This window comes from Echiichthys vipera (assembly GCF_963691815.1).
Source record: "Echiichthys vipera genome assembly, chromosome: 1".
Taxonomy (NCBI): domain Eukaryota; kingdom Metazoa; phylum Chordata; class Actinopteri; order Perciformes; family Trachinidae; genus Echiichthys; species Echiichthys vipera.
The window spans coordinates 11,374,817-11,389,276 of NC_139826.1; the positions used below are offsets into that span (position 1 = coordinate 11,374,817).

Genomic DNA, 14,460 nt, shown 5'->3' on the forward strand with positions numbered 1-14,460 from the left:
GTTGGAGGCTCCCTTTTTCCATATCCATGGTTGGAGGACTACAGCAGATGGCGCTAGAAATAAAGTGAGGTTACTACGCATGTTTGATACCCCGAGCTCAGACAATTTTTTTGTGTCCCATCCCTCTTCCATTAGCCTTGACCAAAACAAGACGTTCATATCAGTCAGCCACTTTCCTTCTTATAATATCACAGCGTCTGGACTTCAGATTCGGTGAGTTGTATATCGTTATAAACAATGAAGGAAGCGCCAGAGAAAAGCGTTCTCTACACGGCTGACGTTAAGGTCAGCTAACAGTTAGCTCAACATTAGCTAGCTTCCCGAATAGCCTCAGCTGTGTACGCTAGCTGCCAGGAACATCACCTCTACTACTTTAACCATAGGAGCTCAAAAACACAACATGCCAAGACACCTTCAGGGAACTTTACAAATACACAGGTCAGGTAACACGTGCTAAGTTTAGGTTACGTGTTATAACACAAGTTATACTTTACAGAGATAACGTTACCATGGTAATGTGTGACAGAGCTAAGTTAGCTCTGCTGCTAAAGGGACAACTAACGATAACGTTGCACCTCACAATAGTCTATAATATAGCGTTAATTGTGAAAGCTTAAGGACCACTGTAAGGTAACCTTGCTGGCTTCCCGGGCCCCTTCGTTGCAAAGTCATCCTGTGCTCCAGTTTTTAACGCCGACCTGCGTAAGTGGAACTAACGTTACTTACAACAACCTGATGATTCGTAACGTTAGTCTCCAAATAAACTACAGCTGAATTCAGACCAATCCTTTAGCATGTACGTCAAATTCTATAGATTATATAACGTTAATGTCTATAATCTTGTGGTACCCTTGGATACTCAAATAACGCAACATGAACAGTATGTAACGTCGGTCTGAGCGTTTGTTTGTGTTTGTGTTTGTGATTGCAGACAGCACAGCAATGTGCAGCTGTGTGCGGAGCTCCAGGGCTCTGTCCCCTATCCTGCTCCCCAGGCTGCTGCTGCCTCAGCCGGGGTACAGACCTTCCGGCAGGGGACTCTGGACCTCCCAGCACTGTATGGCTGTCAGTGGAGACTCCCAGCCGCTCCCACTGCCCAGCCAAGCCCGTGTGGTGATCTGTGGAGGGGGTATTGTTGGAACATCAGTAGCCTACCATCTTGCCAAACTGGGCTGGACTGATATAGTACTGCTGGAGCAGGGCAGGTGAGATATGTGTCTCATTTCGTTTGTTGGGAATGTTTTAGTTATGGGGGGGGGGGGGGGGGGGTCTGTGGCATGTTCAGACATTTTTGGTTGGGGTCACCCAAGTGGGGCACTGCAGGGTTGGTATTAAGTGTATGTGTGCATATAGACATGTTGGGCTACCATTCATTTACTGTCTCTCATATCTAATGTTCTCTCTAATGTATTTCATTCTGCTAATGCTGCATCGCCTGTCCTGTGATCCTGTTGGCAGGCTTGGTGCAGGAACAACCAGACTGTGTGCTGGCATTGTCAGCGTGGCCAAGCCTATTTCCATAGAGTGTCAAATGGCAAACTACTCCAATAGTCTTTATCTGCAGCTGGAGGAAGAGACTGGGGTCAAAACAGGTCAGCCACATTAAATGTTTTGCTTTCAATTATATTTAACTATATCATCTTAACTTAACATCATGATCAACCATGAAGGCAGATGTTTACTATATGACCAATATTATTATCCTAACTGCTAGTGAATTACCGTGACAAAAATGAACTGTAATGCTGCTGAAATATTTGACTTGATATCCATGACTTAAGACATTACTTAGACCTGACACAGATGACTTGGAATGTCTTGACTTTTTAAAAAAAAATTAGATATTTAAATTTTTCTAGGTATATATTTGTTTTTGAAACATTGGATGATTTTGTGCAATGCATGCAAACCTGACAGCTAGGACTAGAACGCAGTACACCAGCAGAGGCCAAAGGTGTAAGCAGGCTGCAACCGTTTTTGTTAAGGTTGAAAATAAAACTCAACTTTCATTTCAACTGTCTTTTAACTGATTTAAATGTGTAAACTGAGGTAGATAATCATATGACTTGTCTTGCTTGAACTAGACTTGATTCTCATCACAGTAACTTGACACTTAGTTGACTAGATTTTCTTGTGACTCCCACCTCTGGTATTAAGTAAGACCTGTGAATAAATGGATTGCAGAATCCAGAGTTATACAGCGCACTGAACGTTGGTTTATTTTTAACCCAGAACATGTGTCTGAAACAAGTTCACCCTTCAGTGGCTTATGTCGATTTTGTTGAGACTCACTACAGATACAACTACATTGTTTTGACTATGTGTATGAACATTGTGTGAGTTTCTCGGGTCTACCAGTTTGTCTTGCTCCTGGCTTTATGTGGTGTAGTTGGCCTACTGCATGACTCTTCTTCAGATTTGAATTGCGTGTGGTAGACTAATAGTTTTAAGGTTTTTGGTGTTATCAGTAACATCTGCCAAGAAAATTATCAATCTCTCTCTCTTGCTGTCTGACTCGTGTGTGTGAATTATGTGTATACTATGAAATGGAATCCTACCAGCCTGTATGTGTCGACCTTTTCCAAAGCTAGTATAATAAATCTCCTCAGTTTTAAGTTGTATTATTATTTTGGCTTTACCCTTTAGTAGAGCGAGTGGGGAAGAGCCTCAAGGAGTTTTGAGACCTTCAGAGTTACATCATTTGTAATATATGTATATACTGTATATGTATATATATATATATGTGGCTCAGAGAAAGAGTGGGTCGTCTTCCATTCAAGAGATCAGCGGTTCGATCCCCGGCTCCTCCGGTCTGCATGTCGAAGTGTCCTTGGACAAGACACTGAACCCCGAATTGCTCCCCGTGCTGCGCATGGGTGTGTGAATGTGGTGTGAATGGTTAGATTAGATGGTATGTAGATATCCACTGCCATCTGTGTGAATGTCAGTGTGAATGGGTGAATGTGACAAGTAGTTTGAAAGTGCCTTGAGTAGTCAGAAGACTAGAAAGGCGCTATATAAGTACAAGTCCATTTACCGTTCACCATTTATAAATATGGTGTGTTTGTTTGTGTTTCAGGTTATGTGAAGACAGGGTCTCTGTGTTTGGCCCAGAATCAGGATCGCTTCCTCTCTCTGAAGCGCCTTGCATCCCGACTAAAGTAAGACCCTTAAACCTCAAGTCAGTATTTAGAGGAGATACCTTTGGCAGCGTCTACTGCCTGTGGATGAGGCAGCTTTACACACAGGGACGCATACACTCCTCATAGTTCTTTACAGAACTTATCAAGCTCTGTTAAGTTGCACAAGTACTTTGAGTTAACACCATTTTTTAAGTCTAGCCACAAATTCTTTATTGACTTTATTGACCTTGTGGTGGCATAATTAAATTCAATTCAAAAAACTTTATTTGTCCCCGGGGGGCAATTCAGGGCACACAGAGCAGCCAATAACGACAGTGCAACTATACAGAAACATTTTATCCTAACAACAAGAATAAAGTGTAAAAAAATAATGCTGCAGGATGGCTTTTATTCTTTTACTTGCCAACTTTACTGCTGGTAGAAAATATCATCTGCATTTAGTTTCCACATCATTCACCTCTACTTGAGCGGAATATTCTTGTCTTCACATCACAGCCGTCACTTTTTTCATGATATTGGTATATGCTGATGTTACATTGCCCATACCTCTGATTTAATCAGATATTCAAATGATTCAGAATTCTGTGTTCATCTTTATCCTTTTCATCCAATTCTTAGGGTAATGGGAATCAGCTGTAACATCATTAAGCCTAAAGAGGTGGCCAAACTCCACCCTTTTGTTAACATTCACGACCTGGTGGGGGCTCTCCACCTCCCGTCAGACGCTGTGGTGTCTCCACCTGATGTTAACCATGCTTTGGCTGTGGCTGCTGCGGGACATGGTAACAGACTCAAACTCACGAATTGCCTTGATAGAGCATTAATTAATAATTATAAAAAAAATTCACAAACAGTATGCTCTACCTTTCAAGTCCCACTATTTACAGTTGCTCCCTTTCATTATCTTCCTCTTCACTGACATCTCCTCCTTCCATCCTCTGTTTTCTTCTGTTTCCTTCCTCCTCAATTTCTTGCCTTTCTCATCCTATCCAGGGGTTCAAATACTGGACCGAACCACTGTCCAGCAGGTTCTGGTAGAGAAGGGTCAAGTGATGGCAGTGGAGACTGATCGTGGCTCCATTGAGTGTGAATATTTTGTCAACTGTGCTGGACAGGTAAACCTCAGAGTGGGATACATATGTGGGAGCATCATTATTTCTGCCTTAGTTCCACATTAATCTTTGTCTGATTCTCACCTACATTATGCTAAAAGATAAATACAGTATGGCTAAACAAATGACTTACATGACAGATTGAAGTGTCTCCAATACGGGGCTACTATACCTGAGTTCAGAGCAGCAGATCAACATATCTCTTCTGTCTATCTCTGCTCTAGTGGGCTTACGAGTTGGGCCAGGCGAGTGAGATGAAGGTGTCGGTTCCTCTTCATGGCTGTGAACATTTCTACCTCCTCACCAAACCTCTCCAGGAGCCACTTCCACCCAGCACGCCAGGTCTCACACATTACTCACAGGAAAATTAATTGGTTTTTCAGCAGGCACAATTGCTAATGGATTTTAAATTCCATCCACTTTACTGTTTTGCCCCCTAAATGGGATGTATGTAAGAAGAACTTCCACACTTTCATTTCATTTTTGGCAAATTAGGTAATAGAGTAACTCATTGCACAGGATATTACTGCAACAAGCTTCCACCAGCCTGTTCCCTATTTTTGTCTTCTAAGATGAAGTTCCTATGAGTGTTTGAGGAAGAGGGAAAGACAAAGAGAGAGAGAGAGAAGATAGGTGTGCTTAATTTATAGTTCAATTCATTGAATTTAAGGCGTTTCTCACTGTGAAATAATTTAGCCACTTGGCCCCCTGTATTGATCGATGGTATACCCCAAACATGGCAAATCAAAATCTTTATATACCGTCAAAATCCTTTTTGTGCATGTTTATGGCTGTTACTTGAGGTCACAAGCCCAGAGGAGGTGATCTCATTGAGCCTGTGTCTTGTCTCCAGTGGTGATGGATATGGACGGCAGGATATATGCACGGCCATGGCAGGGAGGCATTCTGTCAGGGGGCTTTGAGAAGAACCCCAAACCCATCTTTACTGAGGGACGCAACCAGCTGGAGATCCAGAACATGCAGGAGGACTGGGACCACTTTGGTAATGGAGGGAGGGAGACAGCTTTAAATTAGCATTTTTCAAAACATTTTGCTATGCATTGCCATCCCTTCCCAATTTTTTGTTTGATAGATTGTTTTTGGTGAAATTACATGTGGCCGATATATTTTATAGGCAGCCACATTGACTAGCACACAAATCTTAGGATTAATCAGTGTTTAATCTCACGTTTTGGTGTTAGCCCCTCTGAAAAAAATGCTGATCTTTTGTGCACGCTCACAATTTCTTATTGAGATGCAGCTTGTCAAATAGCAAACACATCCGTCACGTCAGTAATGTGGCAAAGACATGCAGTGTTGAGGTGTGTTTTGTTTAGTATAACGCTAGGGTATCTCAACTCCAAGATTTGCAGTTGACTGAGCATGTCTTTTTTTGGGGCTTGTGTAGCCCAATATAATTCCTGATGATGACCCACTTTGTTTTACTGCAGTTAGGCTTTAAAACGTTTTTTTTTCATGCTGTTTAATGAACTGTAACCAAAGTATACCTCACACATGTAAACACACACACACACACACACACACACACACACACACACACACACGCACACACACACACACACACACACACACACACACACACACACACACACACACACACACACACACACACACACACACACACAAGCACCTGTCTTTTGGCCTTGACCCTGTGCTAGTAATCTGATATTCCTCATACAGCTTTGATGGGTTGTTGTAAAGACAGCCATATATCATCAGCCAGCCCTGAAGTGGAGCAGGGCAGAGGGTCCAACTAATCTGTCACTAGGCTCTGTGGTTGCAATTAGTATTATTTATTCTCACATTTCCTAACATTTGTATTTCAAAAATAGTAGTTATTTTATTGGATAGAACAGCAGCTCACCTCCTGTCAAGAATGGGTTTTATGCTGCTTAGAGGTATGACGTCTCTAGAGTTTACCCTGTTATCATGTTGGGTCACTAGTCTGCGTTTAAAAACAAAGAAAAACAACTTAGCATCTCATGTGCTGATGTTTGTTATCAATAAGGGAATACCAACAAGAGTCCATCCCAACTTTAAGTTTCTGCTGCCAATGCTGTTTTACATTGAACTGCCATATTTGACCCACTGGGTCAGCTTTCATGCTGGAAAACCTGCTGGACTGTTTATAGTACAACATGGGGAAAAGGTTGCTGTGCAGCAGGAGCTTTGGCGTGTTGAGTCTTTGCAATAGTGGATACTTGGATCTGTTGGTGTTTTGGCAAATTCCATAAAAGCCAGCTTAAAGGTTTTGTTTCTTTTTTGTTCAGTAATACAGAGGGCCTTTATGTGTCTTTAAATGCTGCGAAAGAGTAGGACTGGCAGTACAGCTGGCATTGTTTTATGCCAATATTTACTTGTCTTTACGGATTTGAAAATGCAATATATTGATCTGGACTTAAAGCCTTTCTTTCAGAGAATTTCCTAGTAGAGACTGTATAGAAAACATATTGTGTTCTACCTCCAGAGCCAATGCTCAGTGCCTTGCTGAGGAGAATGCCGAGTCTTGAATCAGCGGAGATCCATCAGCTGGTCAACTGTCCCGAGTCCTTCACCCCTGATATGCGCTGTCTGATGGGGGAGACTCCAGGTGTCTCTGGCTACTACGTGCTGGCAGGGATGAACTCCTCTGGCCTGGCCTTCGCTGGAGGAGCTGGCAAGTAAGAATGAATTGTTTTGAAGACTAGACTGTGCTTTATTCTTCAGCTGAATGCATTATTTAGGAGGGTGAAATATCTTTTAATCAGAAAATGATTCAGCCTTGGTTTATTCATTTCAGTGAGCAGCTTTGTGATCTAATTATTCTTTGACTGCATCACCATGAAGCACAAATGGTATGTTTTGTGGTCTGGTATCCAGGTACCTTGCAGAGTGGATGACCTATGGTTACCCCACTGCCAATGTCTGGCCACTGGACATCAAACGCTTCGGCAACCTGCAGAGCAGCCGAACCTTCCTGCGACACAGAGTGATGGAGGTCATGCGTGAGTAGTGAGCTCTTGTTACAGTTTATTTTTTGGATGTGTCTTAAAACAGTTTTTGAGTTATTGAGCGCTGTAATTGTTCCTCTTGACCATACTGGCAATGAAGACATCCAATCCTTACAAGATTCCAGTGTAAGTTCAGCTGAAGATAATATATCTAGGCCAGACAAAACAAGTGAGTGATCTTCTGAGGTTACACTCTTTTAAAAACAAAATCCTTTTTTTGTTTTACTTCCACTGCTGTTCAGCTTGTACACACACTGGCTGACGCCTAGTGTACTCAACACTCGATCGGTTTTGCGCTTCCACCACAGACGGTAATTGTTGGCGGGGTTATTACTGAATAGTAAGAGCCGTGAACAGCCACCGGCTGAGAAAACACGCTGGAGAACATTTTCATTTCTCACTGCTCTATCCAGCTCTCAGTGTCTTTCCTCTTCATCGTCGAATCAGAAGAGCCTCTGTACCTGTATGTCTGGACTGCAGTGTTTCTAGCTTCACATTTTTAGTATCAGATCAGTTTGCTAGATACCTCAACAGAGGGGTAAAGAAAAAACAGGATGGAATGGAGCGGTTCTGTTGGTACAGTCCACAACTTTTGACAATGGGAAAAGTAACAGTTTTCTCTAACTGTGACTAGAGAAAAATGAGAAATAAAGAAAAACCTTTCAAACAAAAAGACCTACAAAAAACTACGACCTACATTTCTAATGTGACCGGCTCATTAACAACAGCATACGGTGGTGAAGGTTATATAAAAGTTACACACTGTATGATTGAGCTGTTCTTTCAAGACCACCAGCACTGCCACCACAATTAACACTTGATGTGATTATGTAGAGTTTTCAACAACTTAAAGGTAATTAAGTATCATAATGATGTCAAGTGTTTTTTCAGTCTGCAGGTTTCTGTCTGTGCTTCCAACGTGTCCGTGTGTGTTTGTGTCCAGCCCTGCTGTACGAACTAAAGGTTCCTCGCTGGGACTTTCAGACTGGGCGTCAGCTGCGGACAAGCCCCCTCTATGACCGTCTGGACACCCAGGGAGCCCGCTGGATGGAGAAACATGGTTTTGAAAGGCCCAAATACTTTGTTCCTCATGGAAAAGGTACACATCACTCACTCTCAACACTCTACATTCTCTTTATTTTAGAAGTTTTCAGTAAACCTCAAGGATCCAAGTGATTTTGTAAAAAAAGTGAATGTGTGTGTAGATTTGCTGTCTCTGGACCAGAGTAAGACCTTCTACAAGCCGGACTGGTTTGACATTGTTGGAGCAGAAGTGAAATGCTGCAAAGAGGCCGTCTGCGTCATCGACATGTCCTCCTTCACCAAGTTTGAACTGACTGTAAGTCATTTTGTAAGGGTTGATCAGCACTGGATCACATAGGGCAGAAAACTGCTGCTGCATTTCCTTCTTTGCGGGTTCAGATTTCTAACCGTTCATTGCTCTTCTGGACACACCCAGTAAGTGAAGTCAGCATGTTCTTTTTTCCATCGCTGTAATGTTCATCTAAGCCAGAACGTAGCTAAATCTTATTAAAATGGCACAATATGCAATTCTTCATCTACTTGGCGTCACTGGTGCAGCAGTTCTGTTCAGTTGAGTAATTCATCCATTATGATGAAGTGATAGTAGTTGAACCTTGTGGTCTGTCTTGTCCCAGTCAACGGCGGACCAGGCCCTGGACCTGCTGCAGCATCTGTGTGCCAACGACCTGGATGTTCCTGTTGGACATATCGTCCACACCGGCATGCTGAACGAGAGGGGAGGCTATGAGAACGACTGCAGCGTGGTCCGCCTCAGCAAGAACAGGTTAGTTACACCTAAGCAATGATACCAACGGACATGCAGTTGACCATGACCATTTAAAATAACTCACATTTTTCTCCTTCCTCCAGCTTCTTCATCGTGTCTCCGACAGACCAGCAGGTCCACTGTTGGTCGTGGATAAAGAAACACATGCCCAATGACCCGCACCTCCACCTAGAAGATGTTAGCTGGAAGTACACTGGTAAGCACACAGCACCATTATTGAGGTCCTGCAGTGACGTCGCCATCTAGTGCCCGAAATGGAAATCCCACATCCACTCTCTGCTCTTAATCCAGTTATTTAAATCAGACACTAGGGTTTACAAGATGGAGGTTAATTACATGTCCAGAATTTTGTATGTATATATTTAATGTAATTATAACCATAACTGTCTGAAATATAAACAACACTAGGCTTATATTCTATTTATATATGCAAGCTATAAGCACCAACGGAGGAGCTCCATCCCAAAACGTACCAATGGCTTTGTACAGTAAGGCCGTAGACACTCAACATATTCAATGATGATGATGATGATGATGATGATGATGATGATATTAATTTCCTATAAAGTTACAAAACGAAATGGCTCATTTTGTAATAAAAAACAAAACAAAACACTCATGACACTATCTTCTGTGTTTTCAGACTCGGCTCCTCAGCAAGTCTTTGCTATTTTCAAGGAGGATAGCTAGTGAACACAAATGATTGAACAGATACTACTGTAAAGTTATTCTTATGAGTTACTGTGTAAACATTAATTGTGAACTGAGTCAGGACACCTGTAGGGTGAGTGTACCTAACTGTGTGTGGAGCTGTGTGTTTCTTACACTGATTCTTTGCCCCACAGCTTTAAATCTGATTGGACCTCGTGCAATGGATGTTCTGGCTGAGCTGTCATATGTTTCCATGACACCTGACCATTTCCCATCCATGTTCTGTAAGGTAGGAAACAACATCTTAATAGTGGTGATAGTTGAAGGCAGAGGGCTAATATTAACAGTTGATGTAGTTGAAATAGTTGCAGCTGCAGTACTTTAGGTTTCACCTGTGGTTGTATTAGTGTAGCACAACATTTTGTACTCTATTATTAACCCTAAATTGACCAGAACAGTATTTAAACGTGTGTTTGTGTGTGTATATGTGTGTTTACAGGAGATGAGCGTTGGCTATGCCAATGGGATCCGAGTGATGAGTATGACACACACTGGAGAACCAGGTTTCATGCTCTACATGCCTATAGAGGTGCGCCCTGATCTCTGCACACACACACACACACAAATATGTATCCAGTCACCATCCACAGGTAAAGTAGTGTACATCAAGTCTAACATTAGCATTTCCCTCTGCTCCCCACAGTATGCACTGCATGTGTACAACGAGGTGATGTCAGTGGGTCAGAAGTATGGGATTCGTAATGCAGGGTACTACGCACTGCGCAGCCTACGCATCGAGAAATTCTTTGCCTTCTGGGGTCAGGACCTCGACGCCTTCACCACCCCGCTGCAGTGTGGACGAGAGTTCAGGGTTAAATTTGACAAGGTCTGTTCTGTTAACCAGTTCCTCTGTGTCTGCACATCAAACTGTATGATATCGGCCAATGTGGATTCTGACTGCTCTGGTTTTGAGTTATAAAAAGCTCTTTAATTTGCATTATGGTTTCAGTCAACGGCAACATTAACAGTGCTGTTACCAAGGTCATTTTAGTGAAGAAGCAGTTCAGCAATAATCGTAGTAAGAGTATTGTGCCTCAACAGGTGTCACTTAACACCAGCAGTCAGAAAACAGTGGAGCATCTGGTGTGCTGTCTGCTGCACACAGCAATAATGTCAGCGCAGTATTAATGGCTGGCCCTCACAGTGTAAAATTGGTTTCAAAGATTGCTTTTAGATGAGTAGTCATCATCAGCAGAATTGATGTCTTCACTGAAGTAGTAGAAGAAGAAATGTATGAAATGAAAAGTTGTTTCCTGTGCAGTGGTTGTAGACCATGTCCCATAACAGTGTTCCTTTTTTTTTCTCTCGATTTTCTCCTCTCCTCTACTTTGCCATTTTTCTTCTCAATTTCACCTCTCTTTCCTTCCCATATTCTGTCTATTTTCTGCCATAATTTCCTTCTCTCCTGTCTTCTTTTGATGTCTCCATTAGGACACAGATTTCCTTGGCCGTGATGCCTTGCTGCAGCAGCGTCAGGACGGTGTCTCTCGCCGATTTGTGATGCTGGTTCTAGAGGACCACGACACTGAGCTGGACCTTTGGCCATGGTGGGGCGAGCCCATCTACCGTAACGGTCAGCTAGCCGGGACGACCACCAGCAGCGCCTACAGCTACACTCTGGAGCGCCACGTCTGCCTTGGATTTGTATCTCCACCGCCAGGCCCAGAGGGGCTCCCCACACCTATCACCCCAGACTTCATCAACCGTGGGGACTACGAGGTGGACATTGCCGGCCAACGCTACCCAGCCAAAGCCAAACTCTATCCATTCAGCTCCCTCTTCACCCAACAAAAACGCCGCAAGGAAGACATGGAGTTCACCAACCTCCAGGGGAAGTGATGCAGATTGAGACACCTCGTTTCTGTGACACTCCGTCACTTACCTGGCAGTGCCAATTTATCGTCCCTTTTCTAATCCAAGGGCTGTATGCACAATCACTCCTGGTCTCTCTAGTATTACCACGCTGCATCACCCTCTCTCAAAGTGCAATATTTAAGAGGCACCAAATGCTTGAGCTGTATCTAATGCAGCGGTATAACAATACTCCTGTGTCGTCAAATTCTGCAGTTGTTCTTCAGCCCTGCTTCACACTCAAACAGGGACAGTCTGCGGTTAAGTGCCTTTGTCAAGGCAACATATACAATATGTGTTGAGGACTCTTTCACTTTGTTCACTTTAACCTATCCAGAAGGGATTTAGATTGACAATCTTCTCCAGTAGAGTTCCAGTCGCTGTAATGTTTCCACACTACAGTCTGGGAGAGTCTAGAAAAAAAAAGTCAATGCAGTTTCATTTCACAACTTGTAAATTTGCTGCTGTAAAGAATATGAGTGATGTGATGTGGCCTCATCCAGATACTTTATACTGTCCACTAATATCATCCCCACTCCATAATCCTTTTCAATTAGGAGGACACATCAGGAAGCCTGATATAATCTTTAGTAAACCATTGTTTACTGCTCTTTCTGCTCTGTTGAAAAGGTTTCCCAGGCTCTCCCAAATATGAAGTTATGTTAGGCATTACCTTTTCCCCTTGAGTCTGCCCTCATCATCAACTTCCAGCTGTTCTGGTGTTATTCTGCCATGTGTCGAGCTTGTGCTAATGTATTTACAGTAATATAATCCGCCCTGTTATTTATGTTTTGTGATCCCTTTGAAGCAGCGTTACTCTTTTGATGTTCAAGTGTTGTTCCATGTTGAATGTGTGGCTGATGTTAGGTGACCCACAGATGAGGGAGGGCAGAATGGGAAAGCTGCAGCTGGAGCTGTAGTCCAGACATGCCGTACACGATATCTTACATTGGTGATTAGATTTTTGCCTGATCCAGGATTATGATGTTTGTGTGAAGGATGCGCTTCATTGCGATTTGAAATAAAGCAATGTATTTTTGTATAGCTAGTGTGTATAAAATCTCTATTTTCAGTACTGCACCTTTTTCTAGTCAATCAGTTTTAAGTCATATCAGCCATATCTATACTTTGGTCACTTTCATTCTTGTGTTATTTCAGTTGTTGTCCAGAAATATTCTGAACATGTAGTTTCTCAGCAACAGCTTGATGTTTTTCTACATGCGTGTTTGTATGCACCTTTACAGTCATTTTGTCTCCGTCATAGTCAAAAGTCGAAGAGAGCAACAGATGAGCTGGAAGGAAACAATGTTCCCATAAGAGTGAAAGTGGAAATTTGCAATCATCCAGCCAATCCCATCATACTGTGCAAATAGTCGACACTTGAGTGTTGATGAGTATGCAAGTGCTGTGCGTTTCTTGTTGTTAAAAGGCACTAAATTGTGTTTTTTGCTTCCTGGATTGTGAAATCTTGCCTAACTAAATGACTGAGTGAAAACCACCCTTCTGTGCAGCACAGGTGCCTCTGAGCTTCGATATGCTGCTTCCTTATAGTCGTATTTAAATTTGGATGCAGTGCTTGACTCTCTTGGTTTTTCCATCATTAAGTGATTAAATACGCTTAAGGGTGGTAGCACGTGCTAAGATGAAAGGGAAAATGTAAATGCACTATTTAACTCCCAGTGATTGACACACAAACTCGACATCAATTAAAAGCTTTTCTCAATGTTTTTTACGATGTTAAAATGTATATTTGTGAATCACAAAAGGGCCCTTTTTAAAAAATGATTATGTTGATTTACAGTGCATCTCCAACTCTTTATCCATACCTCTGATTTATAGTTGGTCCTTTTAAAGGAGGAGCCTGCGATTCTGATCCAACACACTTTTTGTCAAATCTCCTCACAGTCTGCATCCTGTCTGTTCTTTGTGTGCTGAAATAAAGTATCTGGTGTTTATACACAGCTCTGGCTCTGTATAGAGTGGCAAAGTCCCTCCCATTTTTGTGTAATTAAGTATTTTTTTCAGTCTATACAAATTCTGAGCGAGAGGGATATACATCTTACCCATGCTAATTTTCCAGAGGAGCGCTGATGGGCGGAGTGTCCTTGTTTGGGTGCTCCAGAATCGCTGACTCCACCTTTAAGTTTCTGATCCATTTAAAATAAATACACACTTAAAGAACATTGGATTCTCAGCCGCAAAAGTTAAATTAGTTTGGGAGCTGTCACTTAAGCACTTTAATCTCTGAAAGGGAAGTACATGGCCGTCTCTTTTAGTTTGAATATCACCGGAGATCAGATGCTGTGTCGACAAAAGAGGAATATGGAAAGCCCCGCCAAACCTCCATACTTGATTTAATCTGACTTATTTTTTTATATTTTTCTAATATCTCAGGCTTTTTCACTTCAAATGACACACTTCATAAGGATAAATACATGAGCTCAACCCTGAATGGATCCAGGAGAGAGAAAACAGCTGCCACAGGGAGTCAGACGAGACTTTTCAAGGGCTTATTTCTTCAGTTTCTTCTTAACAAAAGGGTACAAAAATAACTCTTTGTGCCGACTTTATCAGTAGTGTTCAAGTAGAAAAAGGTTCTCGTGTTCGGAATGTGGACTTAGCGGGACGAAGGGCTTACACTTAATGTTTATAAAAAGGCATTGTTGTTGAATTAAGCGACTCATGTGGGAGTTCAGTGAGTCATTATTGGCCAGTGTATCAGAGTCTGATACGCTTTTACTGTGCCACTGATACTCGACCTGCTGGTACTGTAGTGGTAACATCTCTCTGTGATACAGTGCTTTGGCTTTATGTCACAAACT

At 42.3% G+C, this 14,460-nt stretch overlaps 1 protein-coding gene across 1 annotated transcript; it reads left to right on the forward strand.

The window, feature by feature from the left end:
* Positions 1-141: 141 nt before the first annotated feature.
* Positions 142-13,599, forward strand: pdpr (pyruvate dehydrogenase phosphatase regulatory subunit). Its single transcript, XM_083911871.1, has 18 exons — positions 142-213; positions 932-1,205; positions 1,459-1,592; positions 3,080-3,161; positions 3,762-3,925; positions 4,137-4,258; positions 4,480-4,597; positions 5,109-5,258; positions 6,744-6,936; positions 7,136-7,260; positions 8,210-8,365; positions 8,472-8,605; positions 8,925-9,073; positions 9,160-9,272; positions 9,922-10,016; positions 10,227-10,316; positions 10,431-10,613; positions 11,219-13,599. Exons 2-18 carry the CDS (start codon positions 943-945, stop codon positions 11,624-11,626), a joined length of 2,679 nt encoding a protein of 892 aa, XP_083767997.1. The 5' UTR covers positions 142-213; positions 932-942; the 3' UTR covers positions 11,627-13,599.
* Positions 13,600-14,460: the final 861 nt, after the last annotated feature.

What these genes read in the sequence shown, in the direction of transcription:
- pdpr (XM_083911871.1), top strand. Translation starts at nt 943, where the DNA reads ATGTGCAGCTGTGTGCGGAGCTCCAGGGCTCTGTCCCCTATCCTGCTC. An exon ending in CGCCTTGCATCCCGACTAAA is followed by an intron (nt 3,162 to 3,761) that starts GTAAGACCCTTA and finishes TCCAATTCTTAG; the next exon opens with GGTAATGGGAATCAGCTGTA. An exon ending in TGTGGCTGCTGCGGGACATG is followed by an intron (nt 3,926 to 4,136) that starts GTAACAGACTCA and finishes CATCCTATCCAG; the next exon opens with GGGTTCAAATACTGGACCGA.